At 37.0% G+C, this 21,314-nt stretch overlaps 1 protein-coding gene across 8 annotated transcripts in view; it reads left to right on the top strand.

Moving 5' to 3' along the window:
- The window catches only part of RGS7 (regulator of G protein signaling 7), a 246,391-nt gene that overhangs the window by 130,911 nt on the left and 94,166 nt on the right, over positions 1-21,314 (top strand). For 7 of the 8 annotated variants that reach the window (XM_054398879.1, XM_054398828.1, XM_054398871.1 and 4 more), the window contains exon 3: positions 5,519-5,569. The exons of the other annotated variant lie outside the window; for it this stretch is intronic. In XM_054398879.1, the coding sequence (XP_054254854.1) occupies positions 5,519-5,569 (51 nt within the window). The remainder of the gene's footprint in view (positions 1-5,518; positions 5,570-21,314) is intronic. 8 annotated transcript variants of the gene reach the window in all.

Genomic DNA, 21,314 nt, shown 5'->3' with positions numbered 1-21,314 from the left:
ATACTTTCTTAAGATGCTCTGATGGCTTCAGCAACTGCTATTTCTGGAGCATTTCATGTAAAATTAATCACTTGTGGATTTTTCAGCAAGTACATTTTACAAAGAAGACACTCAAGTCTTTTTTGTTTGTAGATGACTATAGATGTATTTTTACCTTGTTCTTTAAAGTTAAAAGTCTCTCATAATTTTGGACCTGAGTAAGAATTTTATTACCTTTATCTGCTTAGGTGCTGGCACTTATGAAATCTCACTTGTTTCTCAGGCTCTGAGTCTAAACCCCACCTTTTCTCAAATGATTTCTGCTTGTGCTAGCTTTAATTTGTATTACAAATTATCACTATGCCTTGTCCAGTTTATTTTCTGTAAAAATTGAAACAACATCTGAGGGTTCTTCTGGGATTTCAAAACTGAGTTGACAATTTAATTTCAGTCTTCTGCATCTTACAGACCTGATAGCCAGCTTGCCTTTAGGTGCCTTCTGGAAGTGACCCTTCACTGGATATCATCCAGCAATTCAATGTCTTTCTTGTAGTGAAGGACCCAAAACTGAAAACCATATTCAAGGTGTGGCCTCACCAGTGCTAAGTACAGTGACATAATTACTTTCCTACTCCTGCTGGCCACACTATTCCTGGTACAGACCAGGATGTTGTTGATTTTCTTGGCCACCTGAGCACACCTGCTGCTCATGTTCAGCTGGCAGTCAACCAGCACTCTCAGGTCCTTTTCTCCTGGGCAGCTTTCCAACTACTCTAACCCAAGTCTGTAGTATTGCATGGGGTTGTTGGGATCCAAGTGCAGGACCCAGCACCTGGGCTTGTTAAACTTCACAGAATTGACCTCAGCCCACTGATCCAGCCTATCCAGATTTGGGCATGCCAACACTCCTGCCCAATTTTTTTTTGAATGAATGAAGTCTGTACTGTTTTTCATCATAATTCCTGGACAATAATTCCTATAGATGCTAATTGTGGTGTTTGAAAAATTGCTTGAATATATTGGTCACCAGATTTTTAAAGTGAGCACTCAAAGGAAATACTGTTTTCCTGCGAGGCATTCACCTGGTTTGCTGCCTTGTTCTTTTCCTGAGATAAGAAATTGTAGTAATGGTTTTGCTTTTAGAAACACGTTTGCATAAGTAAAAAACCTTAGAAGACATCACTGGAATGACTGAATTAAATAATTTTGTTGATTAGACATTAAAAGTTGCAGATAAAAAAATAGCAAACAACAAAGAGGAAGCTATACAAGATATTTCTATCATTCTTTTTAGAACTAGAGTTGGCCACAAGACATCCCAAAGGAGTATGAACTGCTTAATATCTCACTTGTTATTTGACAAATTCCTTGCAACTTTGTTTTACTTGAATAGTCTTCACACTAGGAGAGTGTTATGTTAATGTTTATTCATCTGGGCTTTTGTCATTGAAGTCATGCAATGGAGATCATGAGTGTTCAAATGTGATAGCTGGCTTAAACTGCTCTTCAGGCTTTTAGGTACCTGGGGAATGGCTTTAGTGTGAAATGTGAATAGAGCATTAATGATCTTTCTGAGTCAGATGATGCAATTCTCAAAGAAATCCCATTTCCCACTATTATTTATAAGAAGACAGAATGTAGTGTATTATATGGAGGTGAAATTTCTGATATGTTGATACATATGCAAACGTGATGCCAGGAGTTGAGGACTGAGGAACATGGTGTGTCACTGTGGGGAAAGAAAAAAAAAAAAAAAAAAGAGGTAAAGGGGGAAATAAATGTTTGAAGGCAAGATAAAAACTGTAGAAACCTTCTTCCCTCATGGTACCTGAGAAATATGACGGAAGTCAAAGTTAAGAATCGTTATTCAAAAATGTCATGTTGTTTTCTGAATTATTTTTTATCTTTGAGCTTTGAGGATTTAGGAAAATATTTAGGGCTAACTGCTCTAGCCACTCTGACACAAAAATCTAGATAGACCTGTAACAGTGTCATTGAAGTCTATGAAGTTTCAGCTTATTCTAAGCTAAAGTTCTTCCTTCATGTCAGTCTGTAATGAATAAGGTTATTAATTATGATTTATGAAAGTATGAAATATGAAATGTAATTTTACTAATATTTTAAAATATTAATAAACTTTAAACAACGTTTATATGCAGATTCTAGTGCACGGTCGTGGACATACCCTATAAACTGGAACAAACAATTTTGAACCCAATGAAAAATTACGGAATAGTTATTCAGTAATAGAACCAAGGTTGCAATTCTGCTGCTTGTCCACCAGATGGCGACTCGACAAGATGCTTGGTATCTTCTACAGACAAACAACGCAGCAGGGCAGTACAATCAAAGGAACCTTTCAGAGACTTAAATCAATTTATGATCACAAATTATGACAGCTGGGGAGGCTGCTTAATAAAACACAAATTACAATATCATGCGAGATAAAGCACAGGGATTTTAAACAGAACCAAATCTGCTGTTAAGCATGTTGTTATGCAGGTTGCCAAGCTACTGCTATACTGGCTGCTGAGGCTGGCTCTGGGGTCCCGGTGGGGCTGTAGCTGGTAACTGCCGAAGCACAGGGGCTTGTGGGGATTTGGTGCTAGCTTCCGTGGGGCAGCCCCTTCTGGATTGTGGAGGCAAGCCTTCTCCCGTGGCTGCACAGGGGGTGAGGTGTAGACTTCTGCCGACCAGCAGGTTCACCTGAACAGACTCTCTGGAGTGGCTCCGTCGGTACTGCGGTTCTGTGGAGTCGGCAGGGTACTTTGGGGGAGTGGTTCCCTTCCTGGGGCTGCTGGAGAGTCGGGTGGGTGGGAGGGGAGCAGCTCAGCTTGAAATGAGCGAGCATCTGGGACAGTCGCAGGTGGTCCCGGCTCTGAATCACCCTGGGTCAGCTTTGACTTAGAGGGCTATTGAGTGGCAGGCAGCAGCTCCTTCTCCCAAAACTCAGCGACCCGTACACGCGATGCATCTGAGCGCGGTTCTTACTTTGCGAGCAGGCACACAAAGGCTTTGCCTTGCAGGTCTGCGGCTTCATGGCTGCAGCAGGTCCTGTTAGAAATGCCACATGATTTAGGCTAGCTATCTCCCCATAATGGTGAGGCTTACCAACGGGGTCTAAGTCCCTTTAAGACGTGCTGGCAGCTTCTTCCTACCAGTGGGACTGCTGATATGATGCTAAGCTGCAGTGAAGCAAAGCGAAGGACTCTTTGCAGGCTTCCAGGTAAACTGGGGCACGGTGGTGCTTCCCAGGTAATAGCTTCTCTCAGACTGCAAAGAAAGGCAGAGAATGCATACGAGGCCAGTGCACATGCACAGAGCAGAAGAGCACAAAAGAGCTTAGGAGCAAAGAACAAAGAGCTTAAGCAAAAAGCAACTTGTTTGCAGTTGGGGTGATATTTATAATATGCTCGAGGCTTGGATTTAGCCAATAGTCAATCTTGGTAAGCACCTTTAACCAATACAAAGCATGTAGTTGGAATTATGCCCAAACTTTGAAGAAGAACAAGCATCCCACAAAGTGGGCACGTGATTTCTTTTACCCCAGAAAAGGCAGGTTGGGTTGTTTACCCTGGCTTGGTGATGGCTGACACTTTGTTTACTCAGCTCTGGGATGGGCACCCACTCCAGAAAGGAGGGAGAAGGGAGGATTTGACCAAAACATGTTGGGACAGGTTTTAACAATATTTGGGGCATAATTCTAGGCATAGGCTCCTTTCATGACACAGTCTCATTAAATTCCTCTAAAGGACAGGAAATATATTTATAAAAGTGCATAAAATAGAATATTTTCAGGTGGGAATATCTGTCTGAATTGTTCTGTACACATATAACATGACAGCATGCAAAGATAAATTGCTTCATTTAAGGAATAATTCTGAGTAAATGCTATGAGAAACGGTAACATCAAAATTGAGATATGCAACCTAGTAATGAAAATCTCTGGGCATGGTGTTATAATATAATCAACTCAGCTTTGTAAAACACACGATGCACCTAATCACTAAATGTGTTAAAATAACAGCTACAAAATTACAGTCATATATTCTTTCTTCTTGGAAATGCTCTGAAAAAGTATCATATTCATTGTCGTAAGAAGACCAAAGGAAATTTTGCACTATGGAGAGTACAGGAAGAAATCTAAATACCAAATTACAGGGGAAATATGATCCTAATGTTATGTATTATTGTCCATTCATGAGATTTTATTGTTTTGATTTTATTTATGTTTCCATAGATTGTATAAATTTTTATTATCTTTTTAAATGTAAGGCTTACCCCTGTATTATCATATCTGCTGAGAAATGGATGAGCAACTTAAATATTGGTTCTGTACAGAAGTGTTATGTGACACATTTATTGTGTTGCTTGTCTCAACTGGAGGGATGATACCACAGAGACCATGCGCATAAACACACCCACCCCCCCCAGTTTTAAAGTTGCTTAAAATATGACTGTTGCTTAAAATATGGTTTGGGGAACCACTTCGTAATTTATTTTGCAATTCATACTCACAGCGGGTGAAGTCCAACTGTAACTTTCAGTCTGAAAACCAAGACTGGCTTCAGTCTTGAAAACTATTTTAGGAAGTGCATGGCCAAAAGGAGCAGACGTGGGTAGCAATTAGGAAGTGGAGTTAAATGGATATTCGGTGAAAAATATTAGGGAATCTGGTGTTAAATGTGTTAAGAGACCAGCAGTAACAAGGAGCCTTAAAATAAGAACAGGAAATTAAATAGAGCAGAATAGAGTGGCAGTAAATGAAGGGTGTGATGGTTTAGAACTGTTTCATTTGCTTCCAGACTGAGCTAGCCTGGTTATTGTTGGGGGGGGTGGGGTGGGGAAAGAGTGGGGGGATTTCAGCTCTCACACTGTTACAAAGTGATACAGAAGAATAAAGACCAGATTGGCAAGAAAAGGGCTTTACTATCAGGGGAAAAAATAATTTTTTTCAAGAGCTTAGCCATGAGATGGAGTTTGAAACATTGGTAGTACACATTTAGGTAACTTAATGTGCTTTTGCTGGTAGCCAGTGAAATGGGTTGAAGTTCAGACAGCAGAAGTGACAGTTAAAGATAATAAATCTGGAAGTCAAAGCTGAACACAAACTGTAGCTCCTAAGAGGAGCTCATCATGCCATTAGTCCTAAGGAGGTTTTTAAGCTTCTGGTGTAGCCTGTAATATATACCCCATATACTGCAAAATCATGATGCATGTTGGATTTACGTTTTCTAGGCTTCATTTGTAAACTAATTTGGAAGTAGGGAAAACAATATTAATTTAACAAAATGTTTGTTTTTCTGTGTAATTTTTGCAGGCTTTGATTGCACCCTTAATGCAAGTTTTGTCTTAGAGAAAAAAGTTAGTGGTATGTTTCTTTGCTAAAAGTAGAATGGTCTATCCTTTTATATGGACAAACTGAGCAAAAAAAATATAGATCTCTTTAACATGGTAGAACAATATTAATTGGCCTAAGGAACTGAAAAATATGAAGAGAAAACTTACTAATTTAAAATACCTGTTGTTTATTTCCTAGGTTCAGACATTGTTCAATGGTTAACAAAGAACTTATCTATAGAAGACCCAGGTAATTTATCCTTTTTCATGTTTGAAAATTCTAGTTTTTCTTTCTAAGTTATTGGACTGCACTTTGTCTTTTGTCATAGTAGGGGTGGACAGACCAGTATAGTTTCAACAGCAGAACAGGGAGCATGTCACTTTACAAACCTTTTTATTGGATCAGGTACCAGGAAACAAGGTGATGGTCAAGAATGAAAATAATAGCTGCATTAATTAGTAGAAAATGAGCTTAAGTTCTGCTCTGTGAGGGATTTACTTAGTGTCATGCTAAATAGTTTTTAACTATTTTCTTAACAAAATTTTTCAATATATAAAAAATAAATAGAATTAACAAAACATGCTTTTGTACTACTACCAAAAGCTGCATTTCAGTTTCTAAGTTTGGACACATTTATAGTGGTGAACTGTAAATAAAATCAGTGCAGTGAGGAAGAATAGTTCATTTGTCTGTAAACTGGTTGGAATGTGAAAGAATAGCTTTGGTTCTGAGCTCTGACACAGGCTTCTTGTGTGGACAGCAGCAAACACAGTGATGAATATCTGATAATTATTTCCCTGGTTTACAGGAATCTTATTACATGACCTGAAGTTTTCCAGAAATTAATGATTCCCAGTAAAAAATGCTAAATGGCAGATATAGTATATTCTGTGGAAGTTTCTATTGTCTTTTGGCTAGTGGGAAGATAATTTTCCTTCTTTAAAGCATGATCAAAAAATACTTATTTTTCCTTTCTCTGTTTCAGAATATATGTATGGTTTTAAAAAAAAGATTTATTTATTTTAAAATTTTGGGTTTCTGTCATATTAAAAATGAAAGTATGAACCTTGTACGGTTCCAGCAAAAAGCAGAATCACTGTGTTTAAAATTGTGACATGAATAACAATTATAAAGACATAATTCACTATTTGGAGGTAGCCAGTTAACATATTATCGATGCATTATACTAAAAGTATCACTAATTGCTTCCAGTTTTATGTAACTTTACAGAGTGTCTTATGTTTGCTTCCTGCAGATAAAGTGGAGGATGCAAGAGATCTATGTGTGATATTGTATTTTTCAGTTGTGAGCTACAAAACACTACAAAACTCTACAAACCCACAAATCTTTATTTGTCAAAGCTTGAAGGACTGTTATTCTGTGTTTATCTGATCTGGAAGATTAACCTTTATTTGACAAACCAGAACTGCAATACTGGCATAGGCTGTCATTCAGATTATCTGGTGTTGTGAAATTCGGAGTAGCAGGAACCTTAAACTAAATGGAAAACATGCTTCCCTATGTTGATGTCTAAAGAAAATTAAACAAACATGCAAACTACTAACCTATATAACCAGAAAAACATGGCAATTTTATTTAAGATGGATTTAATCCTCTCAGATTGCATGGGTGGAAAAAATTATGCACAATGACAGAATTATGCACATTGGTCCTAGTCCAAAGTCATCTATCTGGAGCTCGCTGGATGCAAAGCTTCAGAAAGCCAATTACCCTAAATGCTGCCTTTGGGCAGTGCTCAGAATTGCCAGATAGCAGTGAAGCTGACAGATGGTGAGCAAGAGCTATTCACATGACAAAACTTCTGAAAATATTCTGTTTTGTAAAATGTTTTAAGTGTGACTTTTTATTCCAGTTCTACACAAGACAATCTAGAATTTCCTGTGGGAAAAAAACCCATAATTTAGATTTCCAGTATGATTTGCAGAATCATAGAATAGCTATGGTTAGAAGAGACCTGCAAAAGTCATCTGATCTAACCTTTCATGAGAAAGGGGGCCTAGATGAGATTATCTAGCACCTTGTCCAGTTTCATCTTGAACACCTCCAATGATGGGGACTCCACCACATCCCTAGGGAGTTTGTTCCAGTGATTGATTGTTTTCACTTAAAATCTCTTTCTTACATCAAGATGAGATCTCTCCCCATTGCTGCTTGTTCATTCCATGTGGCTTTTTATGATGAGGATGCCATCTTCTTTGTAGTCGCCCTGTAAGTAGCTCAAAACTGATGAGATTCCCCCTTTTTGTTCTGCAGAGTGAAAATATTTAACTTGTTCAGTCAACTTGTTACTTAGTAAAACAAAAAAATTAGTAAGAAAGAAGTGGCACTACCAAAAATATATATATTTTTAGATGTCACATTTTGTAGTGCAGTTTTTATTCTTTGTTTTGCATAGGGAATAAACTCCAATACCATTTAAGTGGGAATGAAGAAGACTACTTTATGGATCGTGGGAGAATAAAGGGCAGGAGAAGGTTTGACAGCAGCATATGCTTTCACTGTGTTAATAAGTATAAAACAAAGAGCAATTTCAAGTAAAAAACAATTACAAGTATAAATTGCTAGTCAAAAAACAAAACAAACAAAAAAAGCCCCTGCACATTTTTCGTAAATGGAAAATCATCTTCTGTGGAATATTTGAAAGATTTTGGCTTACTGAAGTAAATCAAGACAATAAACTGGAGATTATGGATGGATGCTAGTAATTTATACCAGACTACAAGTTATTTCAGTGGCTCAGAATAGAGTTTCTGCCCAGAATAACTGTGCATGACAACAGTTGCTGTTATGTTGTTTGCTTTCCCACGTGTACTTATGTATGTGTTTCAGCCTACAACTCATCTGTAAAATTGTAAGGAACAGAAATTATCTAAGTTATTTTTAATGTAGAATTTTAATTCAGTCATAAAAATAAGCCTGATCTCGACCCCCAGTGAAGCAATTAACTGAGTTTACAGAATTGTAAAGGCTTGTGGTTTGGCACTTAGATCTGTTTGTGGAATTGACCATTACAGGGTAAATGCTGACTCTTCACTGATGGTGCCAATTGAACTTAATGTGGAAAATCTACTGTTTTTCTACGTTGTTTTTCTTTTGTAAAGTGATAATTAGTGTCATGAAATTTATCAGAACGACCACAGTATAGACTGAAGTCCTTTTAATCCTTAGAGGTAAAAATTAGCTGATTTAAAGGTGTCAGCTGAATTTCCAATAAATGAATCCTGTACTTGGTTCTTGCACTGACTTCTTTGATGCCCTTTGGGCAGACACTTGATTTCTCTGTTCTCTAGCACTGCAACATGCTAATGGAAAATCATGCTGTTGTCTCTTTAAGGAGAAAATTAATGCAAATTTTCAAGTATTTTCATAACGAAATGTGTGTTATTCACAAATGTGTATTTCATCCTTAAGTCCTCCAATGAAGAATTTTTATCTGAGTGACTCAGAAAGGGCCTGGTAAAGTTGATAATATGCTTAGCCATCATCCCCTTGTTCCTTTCCAGTACCTTTGCTTCTGAGTGTTGCTTGTTTCACAGAATCACAGAAACGTTCAGGTTGGAAAAGACCCTTGGGATCACCAAGTCCAACCAATAACCCTACTCTACAAGGTTCACTCCTAAACCATATCCCCAAGCATTATATCTAAATGACCTTTAAACATATCCAGGGTTGGTGACTCAACCACCTCCTTGGACGCACATTCCAATACCTGACTATTCTTTCTGTGAAAACATTCTTCCTAATTTCCAGTCTAAACCTACCCAGCCACAGCTTGAAGCCATTCCTTCCTGTTCTATCAGTAATTACCTGTGAGAAGAGACCAGCACCAATCTCTCTACATGACATCCTTTCAGGTAGTTGTAGACAGCATTGAGGTCTCCCCTCAGCCTCTTCTTTTTCAAACTAAACAGCCCCAGCTCCTTCAGTCACTCATCATAAGATTTATTCTCCAGGCCCTTCACCAGCTTTGTTGCCCTCCTCTGCACTCACTCCAGCACCTCCACATCTCTTTTGTATTGAGGTGCCCAAAACTGAACACAATACTTGAGGTCTGGCCTCACCAGAGCTGAGTACGAGGGGACAATCACCTCCCTACTGGCTGGACACAGCATTTGTAATTGTAATCCAAGCCAGGATGCCATTGGCTTTCTTGGCCACCTGGGCACACTGCTTGCTCATATTCAGCTGCTTATTGATTAGAATTTAATTTACTTGTATCAGCAAAGCCAATTGAATTTGGCTGAAGGCACTCCAGTATTGGTTGGTTACTTTAGCAGAGCCACAGTAATGCAGCCAGCTCCAGAATGCACAGCCTTTGCATTCAGATCTCCTTGATCCAGTACATTTTGGCAGCCTGTTGAAGGAGTTTGCTACAATTTTTGGACACCAAGGATTACACTAAAGTCAAATATATGTGACCAAATCAAACTTTGTAAATTATAAAACAAGATTGTACCTTAAAGTAGGCACCCTCTTGTGATTTTTCAACTGCAGTTCATAATAGTCTTCTCACTTAACTGATGTAGCTAATGTGTAATTAGGTGCCCACTAGCAGCCACATAAACTGGTCACTGATCCAGTTAAATGAAAAGGGAGAACTCAACAGCACAACATCTGTTTGTATTTCTTCTACCTTTCCCTCTACTTTGTAGTAAGATCTCTCTCCAGCAGCTGTTGCATTAGTACACAGTACTTGCTCTAAAGAGTTAGAGGAAAAATACTAGATATATATTTGAGTTTATGAACATGCACTTGAAAAATTAGTCAGCTCTAAGTTACTTTTGCCCCTTTCTCCATGAATATGCAGTAAGGTAGCAGCAAAAAGCAGGAACCAGACAAGATGTTCTAAGTGATTGCATTTGAGAGGCAGTGCCAGACAGCTGCAAGCAAAGGGAAGGTTCTTCCAGAGTTTGCTAAGGGAGAAGAGAGTCTCTTACAAAAAGCAAAAATGAAGGGAATTGAAAGGTCATGCTTATGTTTGCAGTCTTTGCATTAATCAAAACTTGTGGAAATACATAAAGAGTAGAATCTAGCTTAACTTTTAAAAAAAGCTGATAGAAGTAATTTACACAGCCTGCACACATACTGTAACCCTCATACTAGGAACACAGGAATGCCAAGACGTTCACTTCTTTCATATGTCTAACAGAAACTTAGGCAAATTGCTTTCATAGAGGCAAACCTCCTCGAGTCTAGCTTCTTTAACTTTCTTCTATAGGGTGAATTTGATCTGAGCTTTCTGTGTCCTGTAACATTTAAACGGAATAATGACTAATTTCAAACAAACAGAAAGAAAGTAAAATTCAGATCCTGCATGGGAATAGAAAAATATAAAAATTTACAGGCACCTCTTTAGTACCAATAGTACTAATGTTGTGATATTCAAAACAAAAATATATAAGGGTCAGTTTTCCTTTAGTTGTGTGTAGCACAGGTGACACTTACCTGTATGTGGCATTTGGTGGGCTTCTAGCCACAGCTGTGGTTTCAGAACTGCAATGGTAGATTTTCACGTGCAGAGGTTATTTTATTTGCTTAAACACTTAGATGGATTTTGGAAGTGGTGAACAGTGGTGCACTGCATATAATTCAGTTGTGACAAGATAAATCCGATTTAATGGATTTCATATTTTTTTAATCTCTGCTGATTCTAATTAGACTTTGAGCAACCTGATCTAGTGGAAAGTACTCCTGCCTGTAACAGCAGGGCTGGAACAATCCAAACCATTCTATCATTCTATGATTTGGCTATGGCCTGTGTGTCATAAACATTTTCTATATAAAATAGAACTCTATTGATGTTTGCTTCCTTTTGGTTAAAAACAAACCTTCAATTGAGGTTTTAAATTTCTTTTTTCTTAATACAAGCCCCAATTCCATGGTAATTTCTGCAATACTATTAATTTTCTTAATAGGAAATAATGTATGTCTTTAAAATTGAAAGTCTCCCAGGTCTACTCAGAATTATCTTCAGTGGCAAGTGTAATACCTTCACAAGATACTTACTCTTTTCTCCATTTTTTTAATCATTAAAGGTGAAATTCCAAGCCTGCAGAAGGCTGGAGGTTTTCTCATTAACTCCAAAAGAAACAAGATTTAACTAGATGCCTTTTAAAAATAGAATTTGGTGAAATGTGGCCTTTAATATCTTAGACTAAAATCCGAAAGCTAGTTTATAAAAATACCTGATACAGAGTTAGATTTAAAAACTGGAACCAACTACCATCAATCCAGTAGACACCATGGGCTTTATTTCACTGAGGTCTACGAGAACCTTACTGACTGAAGAGTGCGAAAAAAATACTGAATAGAATACAAAATAATGATTAGAAAAATAAGTGAGAAGAAGCCTACTTAGATAAAGAATTAATGATAAAACTATTACCAGATCCAGATAATAGAAGCTGAAAAATTGGTAAACATTAATTTAATTTAATTTAATTTGAAAGAAGTCCAGATGGTCTGATACACCAGTTGTAGGAATGTATTTCATTCTTCCTGTCACAGGACAAATTAAGCTACAAGAAATCTAAATTACACAACTAAAATCTTTACCCATGAATTTACCTTGAAGTACACAGTTTCATCATAAAAGTATATATAAGATGAGCTGTTAAAAACTCATACTGGTTTCTCCCCAACAATTTATTAAGTCTGGAAAACTTTGTAATAATTTTGTAGAATCTAATCCAAAAATGGACATTTTTTTTTTCTCCTTAGTTTTCATTGAAAATTCTCCACATTGTTTAAGAAACTGGTGCTGCTGAATTGGATATCTCCTGCAATTGTTTAGAATATGGAACTAATAACACAGCCTAAGGCAAATGTATGTAAGACAATTATTAACTTCCTACTGATGCACCTCATTTTCAAAATAACTGGCTTCAGATAGCAAATCCTGCTGATTCAGAAGTATTATCCATTCCCCATCTTGCCTACTTGCATTGTAATTCTCTGTGCTTGTAGCTCCACAATTGATTATTTGGCATGGTCAGAGACTATTACGTTACTGGTTTTGGTAATAACAATAAAACATATATTTATTGACTTAACTAAGGACAAAAGTACAACTAAAGAATCATAGAAAAGGTATGCTCTTTTACTGAGAACTCCGATAACCTTTAGCAATAAAGCTCATTAATAAATTGCCTAAGTTAAAATATTCTAATCTTTCTGATAAAATATTTGATCTCATTTTTACTAATGTTACTAGGAATTTGTGTGCTTTTTGTACCGTTTGACAGCCTCTTTCTGAACCTTTTGGATCACACCAAGTTTTGGAGGTTTAAGAGGAAGAAAATTTACTAATTACCAACTCATATTGGCATAATAAATTAAAAGCAGCTAAATAATTGTCAAGAGACTTCAATAGCTTTTTGCTTTCGTTTCCCAGAGAACTGCATTACATAATAATGGAAAGCACAAGTAGGTGGAAGTGAGATTTTAAATATGGACAACTTAATTGAATAAAAGTAGTTGAAATCCCATTTCATCTTGTCAGCTGCTGCAGCTGTCTATGGTCAGGTAAACAAAAACGTTTTTGTATAATACTGTAAGTGGCAGTTGATGAAAGGAAGGTTAGTGTAAGACCTTCTCTTGAGTTTGTTACTCGTTTTCCTTAAGAAGGTTTTCAGTTTTCCCATGACACATGTAGAGGGATACTGCTGTCCACAAAGGAGCATAGTGGCAATTCAAGATTACTCAAACCACTGGATGCTCTGGTTTACTATACCAAGGACATAACTTGCCATTTTATTTTGGGCAGTTTAATATTTCCTCTCATTTTTCAATATGCCTTTGCCTCCCCCCTCCCCCTCCTTTTTTTTTTTTTCTTTTTCTCCTCTGTTTTATCTCCATGTTTCATTCCCCAATTTTACTAGATAGAATATCCTCTGGTTCTCATTTGCTTAGAGCTCCTGATTGGATCTAATTCACACGTTCTCCATTCAGATGTTCTCCCTCTAACATTTCACCGTTCTTGTACTGTCACTGCTTGGATTCAGTCACCTTAAATTTCACAGATTTTCAGGCTTTTCACTGTTTGTGTGGCAGAATGGGTGCCAAGACCTGCAGCTGCAAGCCTGATGTAGCTGCAAGACCTCATTTGGTTTCAGAACACTTGAATCCACAAAATTAAAATATCTAGTGACAAAAGAATTTAATTTTTATAGGTGCTAAAAAATTACTGTTCTCACTAAATTTGAAATACAAATTAATAATAAAAAACCCCAAAACATGATTAAGAAAAAAATCCAAACCATAAAAAGACTCTATTCATCTCAGTTAAGCACACAGAAACTATAACAAGTGATTTACACTTCCTTTTTAGAATTTTGTTTATTAATTGCTGTCTACTTTAATACCTTAGATAAACTGGGAAAATTAACCTTTCAATAGCTTTTAAACTCATTAGAAAGGTTACCCAGAACCATAAATGTGGAATATTGCATCTTGAAATTGTGGAATTATATCCATCCTCAAATATAATTACTAGCAAGTAATAAAGCAAAACTATAATAAGCAACTATTATATCATATGAGCTGTGGGATAAATAAATTTAAATGTCTTGGTTAAGGTCTTTCACAGAAACGATAAATGGTGGATTTTTTTCATTGTAACAAAAGTGAAAACTTACTTCTTGTGGTAGCTTCATGTATTTGTCACCTAACAAGGATATTTTCGACTAGGCTGCTTTGAGGAAGTTAGGGATGTGGATTTATAGCATCACAGCTAAAACTTACATGAATTTTAGTAATAGAGAATGCCACTATGACTACATAATAAAATTAAACATACAGACAACTCTCTAGGTAGTTTCACCTGTAAATTCCCAGGGGATTAAAGTTTATGTCAGTGAATGTTTGCAAATTTATGCCCTGAATTATCTGAAGCTGATGAAAAACTCAAGAAATAGATCAAAAGTAATTCATCTATCCACAGTAACTTTTACCATATCCACATACTTTTGCCACCAGTAATGATGGCTGACTGAGAATAAATTAGAAGTGAAAAATGTATTTAAGCTTCTTCACAGTACATTTAGAAGATATTCTGACATGCCAAACCTATGTCCAGGAAGAGCAATTAACCAATAAATGTATTTCAATGTAAAATTTAATATCAAAGAGACTCTGCATACCAAGGGCAATTAAGCATAATAGTAATTCTTTTTTTTAATTAGCGTGGCCAAAATCTTCTGTACAGCCAGAAAAAAAAAAAAGAGGTAGCAATGTAAATTAGTTTATATCCAATGCATGCTCCAAAATACTTGAAATTAAAAGCATTTTGTACAACAACCTTTGTTCTGAAAGGCATGTCTGATATCATAGAATCAACAAGGTGGGAAAAGATCTCAGAGATCATCAAGTCCAACCTATCACTCAGCATCTCATGACTAACTAAACCATGGCTTCAAGTGCCACCAAGGACAGTGACTCCACCACCTCCCTGGGCAGCACATTCCAATGGCAGATCACTCTTTCTGTGAAAAACTTTCTCCCCACCTCGAGCCTAAACTTCCCCTGCTGCAAGCTTGAGACTGTGTCCTCTTGTTCTAGTGCTGGTTGCCTGGGAGAAGAGACCAACCCCCACCTGTCTACAACCTCCTTTCAGGTAGTTGTAGAGAGTAATAAGCTCACCCCTGAGCCTCTTCTTCTCCATGATAAACAACCCCAGCTCCCTCAGCCTCTCCTCATAGGGTTTGTGCTTGAGACCTCTCACCAGCCTTGTTGCCCTTCTCTGGACATGTTCAAATGTCTCAATCTCTTTCTTAAATTGAGGAGCCCAGAACTGGACACAGTATTCAAGGTGTGGCCTAACCAGAGCTCTGTACAGGATATATTGGTCAACTCCAAGTTCTCGGATTCTGAAAAGTAACAATTATTCCTTGTTAATTCACCTTGTCTTGCCTATTTATGATTTTTATAGACTGATATAATGGCTATGGCCACTCTCATCTTGTATGGAAGCCTTCATAAAATCTCTTACAATCCCTACTCTTCTTCTTCCTGTGGATTTTTATATATATTTTTATATGCAGAGAGAGAGAGAAATGAAATTGCTAGAACTCTGCTTTGAAATTACAATGTGGAAGTGCTGTGCTATATATTACCAATGCCTTCTGGTTTGTTTTCTGTCTTTCCTAATAATTCATTTTGTTCTATTAGAGATTTGAGGAAGCATTTTCACAGAAACATAGTGACTCTAGTTTGTCTTGAGTAGAAGCATGTGAATTGAGTAAGTGCAGTGGTTTGAAACACACTGATGGAATATTACCCACTATCAGAATCACAGATTTATGACATTTTACCCATTTTTCAATGTTACCATCCTGGACAGGAGATTCTCAGTTGCTCTCTGGCTTTCTGGGTCTTGAGTATGTGGGTGCATCTTTGGTTGTTTTCAGGATCTAGACGGTATTTTTCCTTTCCCCTTCTTTCTGTTTCATATATATACTGATGTGATCTGGTGCTGGAGGAGTAAAGTATTCTGCATAAATCAACTAGGGAAACTCTCTATGCCTTTTTTTTCCTCCCTTTCTTATCTCTTGGTAAGAGGGGACGGAGGAGGCAGGAGGGGGAAAGGGGGAAGTAGGTTTTTTTTTTTTGCTCTCACACTAAAACCATAACATTAAGGATGATTCATATTTGAAATTTTCATCATTTATCAAAATTAAATTCCATCTGCTGTTGTGTTATCTGCTGAATCAGTACCCTGAAGTACTTTTGCATTTCCTCAGAACTTGGTTTTTACTTACCTCATTAATGCTATGCTTTTAGCAAATTTTGTTATTATCAGTCTCACCCTTCTGTAGATAATTTAGGATGATAATGAATAGTTCAGGATCTAGTAAACACAGCTACAGTTGTTATCCTCTTCAGTGTGATAACTGATCTTTATTCCCATCTTTCTACCTGTTGCTTTTTCCATGACTTTCTATCCCAAATCCACTAAATTCCTTAAGAAAACATTTGCAGACATCATGCAAAGAGCCCTCTGGAAATCCAAGATCATATGTTAACCAGGTTTCATGATCTTGTATCTTCACTAGTTCCACAAGAACACTGACAGAGTTGTGAGACATTGCATCCACCAGCAAAAGTAGTGCTGAATCCTCATTTTCTGTCACATTCTGGTTTTAGTTTCATTCATTCTACCATTTATTAGAGTTCCTATCATATTATCTCTCTATGCATCTTTTGTGTTCATCTTTTTTCCCACATTGCCACTGAATGTCTTGTGAAAACCTGACGACACATTTTCTAGCTTTTTTCCTTTAGTACTGAGGGTGCTTTAAATGATAAATTTCACAGTACAGCTAGCAGTTCATCAATTAATATTTGACTGTCTTAAAACAGTGACCATTATGTTGACCCACAAAGATGCTTTTGTTCATTTTGTCAATTTATTTTAAAGCCTTTGATAGTTTTTGTCACCACTGTTGTCATCAGTGCTGTCTCTTCTTTCTGTGTTTAGATTCTCTAGTAGAGAAGAATTTAGATCATTCACTGAGACCTCTTTTCTTTTTATGGAAAAAAACCCCACGTTATGACTGTGTTTTCATTGAGCTATTTTTGCTGACTAGTCTTTGTAAATATTTCTGTATTTTAAATGTCAGCGTTTATCTGACTGAACTGACAGTTATCTCTGTGTAAATCCTGTGCAACGGGGAGAAGTGAGCACTGAGGGGGTGGAGTATGACAATAGGGAGGTATGATGGCATGAAATGGAGTTTCACAACATCTGGAAGTTTACTCTTTCATCATCCATTTTGATGTGGACAATGAAATATATTTCATGTGCCAGTCAAATGAATTATTAATAATGGATGAAGAACACTGGCCGAAAGTGATTCTGTTATTTATAATTGCCTGGGTTTTTTTATATATACATCCCACACTGTATCTGATCACACTGGGAATAGTATTCCTGTGTTATTCTCTGGAAAGCTACCTCCACAGTCTTCATTGTTACATTGCCTGAGCTTTGATGTTTTTCCCTGATATGTGTCTCAATGACACCGATTTACTTATAAAGGTTTTAAACTCCTGCTGGACTTTAAGAGCACAGCATTCTTGTCAGTGAAAGAAATACATTATTTTCAGCATTTCCTGCTCTTGATTTGCTGGAGGTCTGATAATTTTTATGAAGAAGATTGTATTCTCCTTTACTGTATTGAGTGCAGTGAAAGAGGCAGTTATTTTTCTAGCTGCTGCATGTTCTTTGAACTGCTTGGTTATAACTGGATGTTCCATGATTATGATAGCAAAGAATGACAATGATAAAAAAATAATGGTTGATGTAGTAGTAACTGATATCAAAACACACTTAGAGACTGAAAAACTGTCATGATTCCTCTTAACCAGCAGTCAAGCAATCACAGCAAGAGTTTAGTGCTACCTATTGCTTACCCTCACTGAACTTCAGAAACTCATTAGCTGGTATTCCTCTGATTCAGCAATATTGTTTTCTGTAGTTCCTTTAGGAACAAATATTTTGTGCACTGAAAGAGCCTGTGCCAACTATTTCAATCTACTGGCCACAAATCAAAGAGGTGTACCAGCCATGCCAGTTATTCACATGCCCTAGATCTGCCAAGCTTTAAACCCTACCCCAGATATATATGTAGCTGTGGCAATGACTCTTGATCATATGCTTGGAGTGTGCTGTTGTGACTGTTCTTGTGGCTGTGATATCCAAACACAGCTTATTGAGAGGGAAGTTAGCAGGTGGTTAGCTGTGCCTTGCCTTGAGTGTGAGAAAGAAAAGGAGAAGCAATGGTAGTGTACTGTGGCCAGGGAAGCATGCTGTCATACACAGCACCATGCCTGAGAGAACCATAATGTAAAAAGCATTTCCTGTCTGATATGCACAAATTCTTGGCTGTCATGTGTTGTAGAGAATGTATCATTTAGTTCCCCACTGAATGTTTGCAGACAAACAATTCGGTCACACATCTGTAGGCCTAGCCAGTGGAGGAGAACAAAGTATGAAGATCTGGTGTACCAGCAGAAAATATGAACTAAAAGCATACTGATTGTACAACTGAGTAGAAATACCTGCGGAATTTATTTTCCATTAGCTTTTATAGGCTGCAGCACTGTCCTTTTTTGATTGTGAAAAATTAAAACGTTGGATCCAGGTAAATTTGTTTCTTGAATATGCTCTTGCACTTTTCAGTAGTGTGAGTGCTATGAATTACACCTTTAACCTTGGTTCATATTGTTGTCTCCAACACAAACAGTCAAGAACAGAAGCTTAACTCTATTCTATTCTGCCAAGTTAAAACTCCGTGAGCTTTATCTCCCTCAGATTTTTTGTATGATGTCTCTGGAGGTAGTTTTTATTCTTTGTATAGCGGTTGAACACAATTTGAATTATGTGTTCTCAGTGAGGCTATCTGTGTAGCTTACACTGCATATTCTTAGACACAGTGGCTGAAGACTGGAAAATAATAGTTGTGTAGATAACACATTTCTCTGTGTGTACTTGTCCACTTGCCATCTGAAAAAAAAAAAAAAGTATTTTCTTGCTTTTAGTTTGTGTTCCTCCAATTTTTAGATGTGTGTTCAGAATACTTACAAATATTACACTTTCTACCTGTGAACGTTTCAGGCTTCTGTTTTTTCTTCTTAGCTAGTGCACTCCATAGAAGTTTCTGATAGTCCTAATTTCCATCTTCTGTTCTTCCAGATGAAATGTGCTTCTTTAAGTAAAAATTTCCTAACTTCACATGTGGGAATAGATGGGGGATGCAGAGGCTTTCTGAATTGAACTTCCAGGCAGTTAAGCATGTAGGACTACTCTGCTGCTGGATTAATTTTCTTTTTCAAGCTCGTTATTTTGTTTCCTACCCTACTGTTCTACTTCACTGGCTTCTTTGAAGTATTTATTTTCGGTCTGATTTTTAGCAAATTGAGAGATATATCAAAGTGTTGTCTTTATTGTGCCTCTTATGCATTGGACAAATTCTTGCTTGGAGATTAGAAATCTCCAGACAGATGAGTTTTCTTTCTGTGTAGTACTTTTACTGCTGCTACACAGATAGCAGCAGTGTTAGTCCCCTACCAGTCTGGTGTGAATCAGGGTTAAGGGTTATGATTTTGTGGATATTATTTACCGGTACAATTTCATGGATGTTCACCCATTAGAGCCATATTTGATTTACAGGTTATTCAATCTCTGTGCAAAGATTATTGGCAATGGTTTAGTTATGCATTTGCCCCATTGTCAGATAATACTAGTCAAGAAGACTTTAGACTTTCAAGTGAATGTCTTTATTCTTATACTATGTGTGGGGATTTTCTTTTTTTTTTAATTTTATATTTTTTTCTTCATTAAAGCAGATCGATTCCCAAATGTGAGCTACAGTGGATCTTAGATTAATATTAAAGAGATATATTTGTGCATTTATATTTATGCAGTACTGGAATAAGTTGCTGGATTGTTAGCCATAAAAATGAAAATTAAATATATATTAGATAAAGGGACAAAGAGATACTTTCACGTTGACTTAGTGTAGATTCATCCTACCTGAACGAGATTGCTTATCATGACAGTAAGAACACCTTAGTCACCATATATAACTGAAGAAGAGATAAAGGCTCCTACTGGGAATTTTTCAGATCTTAAATAACCTTTATTGCATTCTGGAGAAGACCAGGTCACTCCTTCCATTTTTTACTCAGAGAACTAGTAGTGACTATATGTTTGTGTATGCGACTCAGTGGTCAGTGAGAGAAATATAAGCCTTTACTCCTTCTGTAACCAGCCTTGCCAGGTTTATTATAGGCTGTTCTGGTAGGAATAATTTCTTCTTCAGTTGTCTCCATCTCTTTTTTATGCTCATTGTTCCACTTCTGCTTGACCTATCTAGAGTCTTGGAGTTGTAATATAATTCAGATTGGGAGGTAGCTCAGGAGGACTCTAATCCAACCCCTTGCTCAAAAGAGGGTCAACTCTAAGGTCAGACATGCTGCCTAGGACTTTATCTTTTCAGGTCTGAAATCCTCCAGGGATGCAGACTCCACAGCCTCGATGGGAAGACTGTTCTGCTGCTTGCATGAAGTCAGAACCATCCCTGTTTTTTGTTGTTGTTGTTATTGTTTGTTGGGGTATTTTTGTTTGGTTGGTTGTTGTTGGTTTTTTTTAATGCTCTTGTCTGTGTCAGAGACCCAAGGCAAGTCCTGTTACCCTTATCTAAGAAATACTTTCTCTAAAAAATGTCAGCACATTTCTTCCTTTGTTTTTCTCTCATTCTATGAATACAAATAATACCTGAGAAAATAAATGTTTTGGAACTGGCAATAAGTTGTGGTATGAAGAACAAAGAAAAACCTAATAAATTGTAAAAGGTAGACAAAGTGAACTAAAATGAAAAAGAATGTCAGTCACTGACTTACTACAGAAAGCGTTGAGTCAAAATTTCTGATCCAAGGGATGATAAAATTTAGTGGCTTGTAATAATTGAATAAAAGCAATATATGAACTTACATTAATTAGTATAAGGTTCAGATAGGGATTTGCAGACATCTCAAGCACAAGGAATAAAACCTGTTAGATTTCTTGTAAGCTTGGTATTTGAAGAAGACTTTCTAACAGCTCACTGCTGGAAAGGCTGTGTTGGTTTTTCTTAGGTAATGGCTGAAGGGAGAGGAACTAGTTTGCTATATACAGAGATCACAAGGGTTATTGAATTTCAAAAAACCCTGTCAGGGTCATGTGTTGTAAGCAGAGTACTGTCCAGATCCCACTTCTTGCTCCTTTCACATATTTGCTGGCTTTGGGTTAGCTTAAAAATGTCCCACTCCACCTCCTCTAATGAATCTGTCCATGTGGGCAAAAGGGTGAAGGAGGGAATTTTCAGTGATGTTGATGAAGTATGGGTAAATAAATAAACTTGTGTTTCCTTCTCATATCCAAAATAGTAACAGGTTAAGTATCAATGAATCCTTCTTTCTGTGTTTGTTAGCA

This window comes from Indicator indicator, chromosome 2 (genome assembly GCF_027791375.1).
Source record: "Indicator indicator isolate 239-I01 chromosome 2, UM_Iind_1.1, whole genome shotgun sequence".
Classification (NCBI taxonomy): domain Eukaryota; kingdom Metazoa; phylum Chordata; class Aves; order Piciformes; family Indicatoridae; genus Indicator; species Indicator indicator.
Note: the sequence above shows the minus strand (reverse complement) of the source record. Positions and strands in the feature narration are given on the sequence as shown.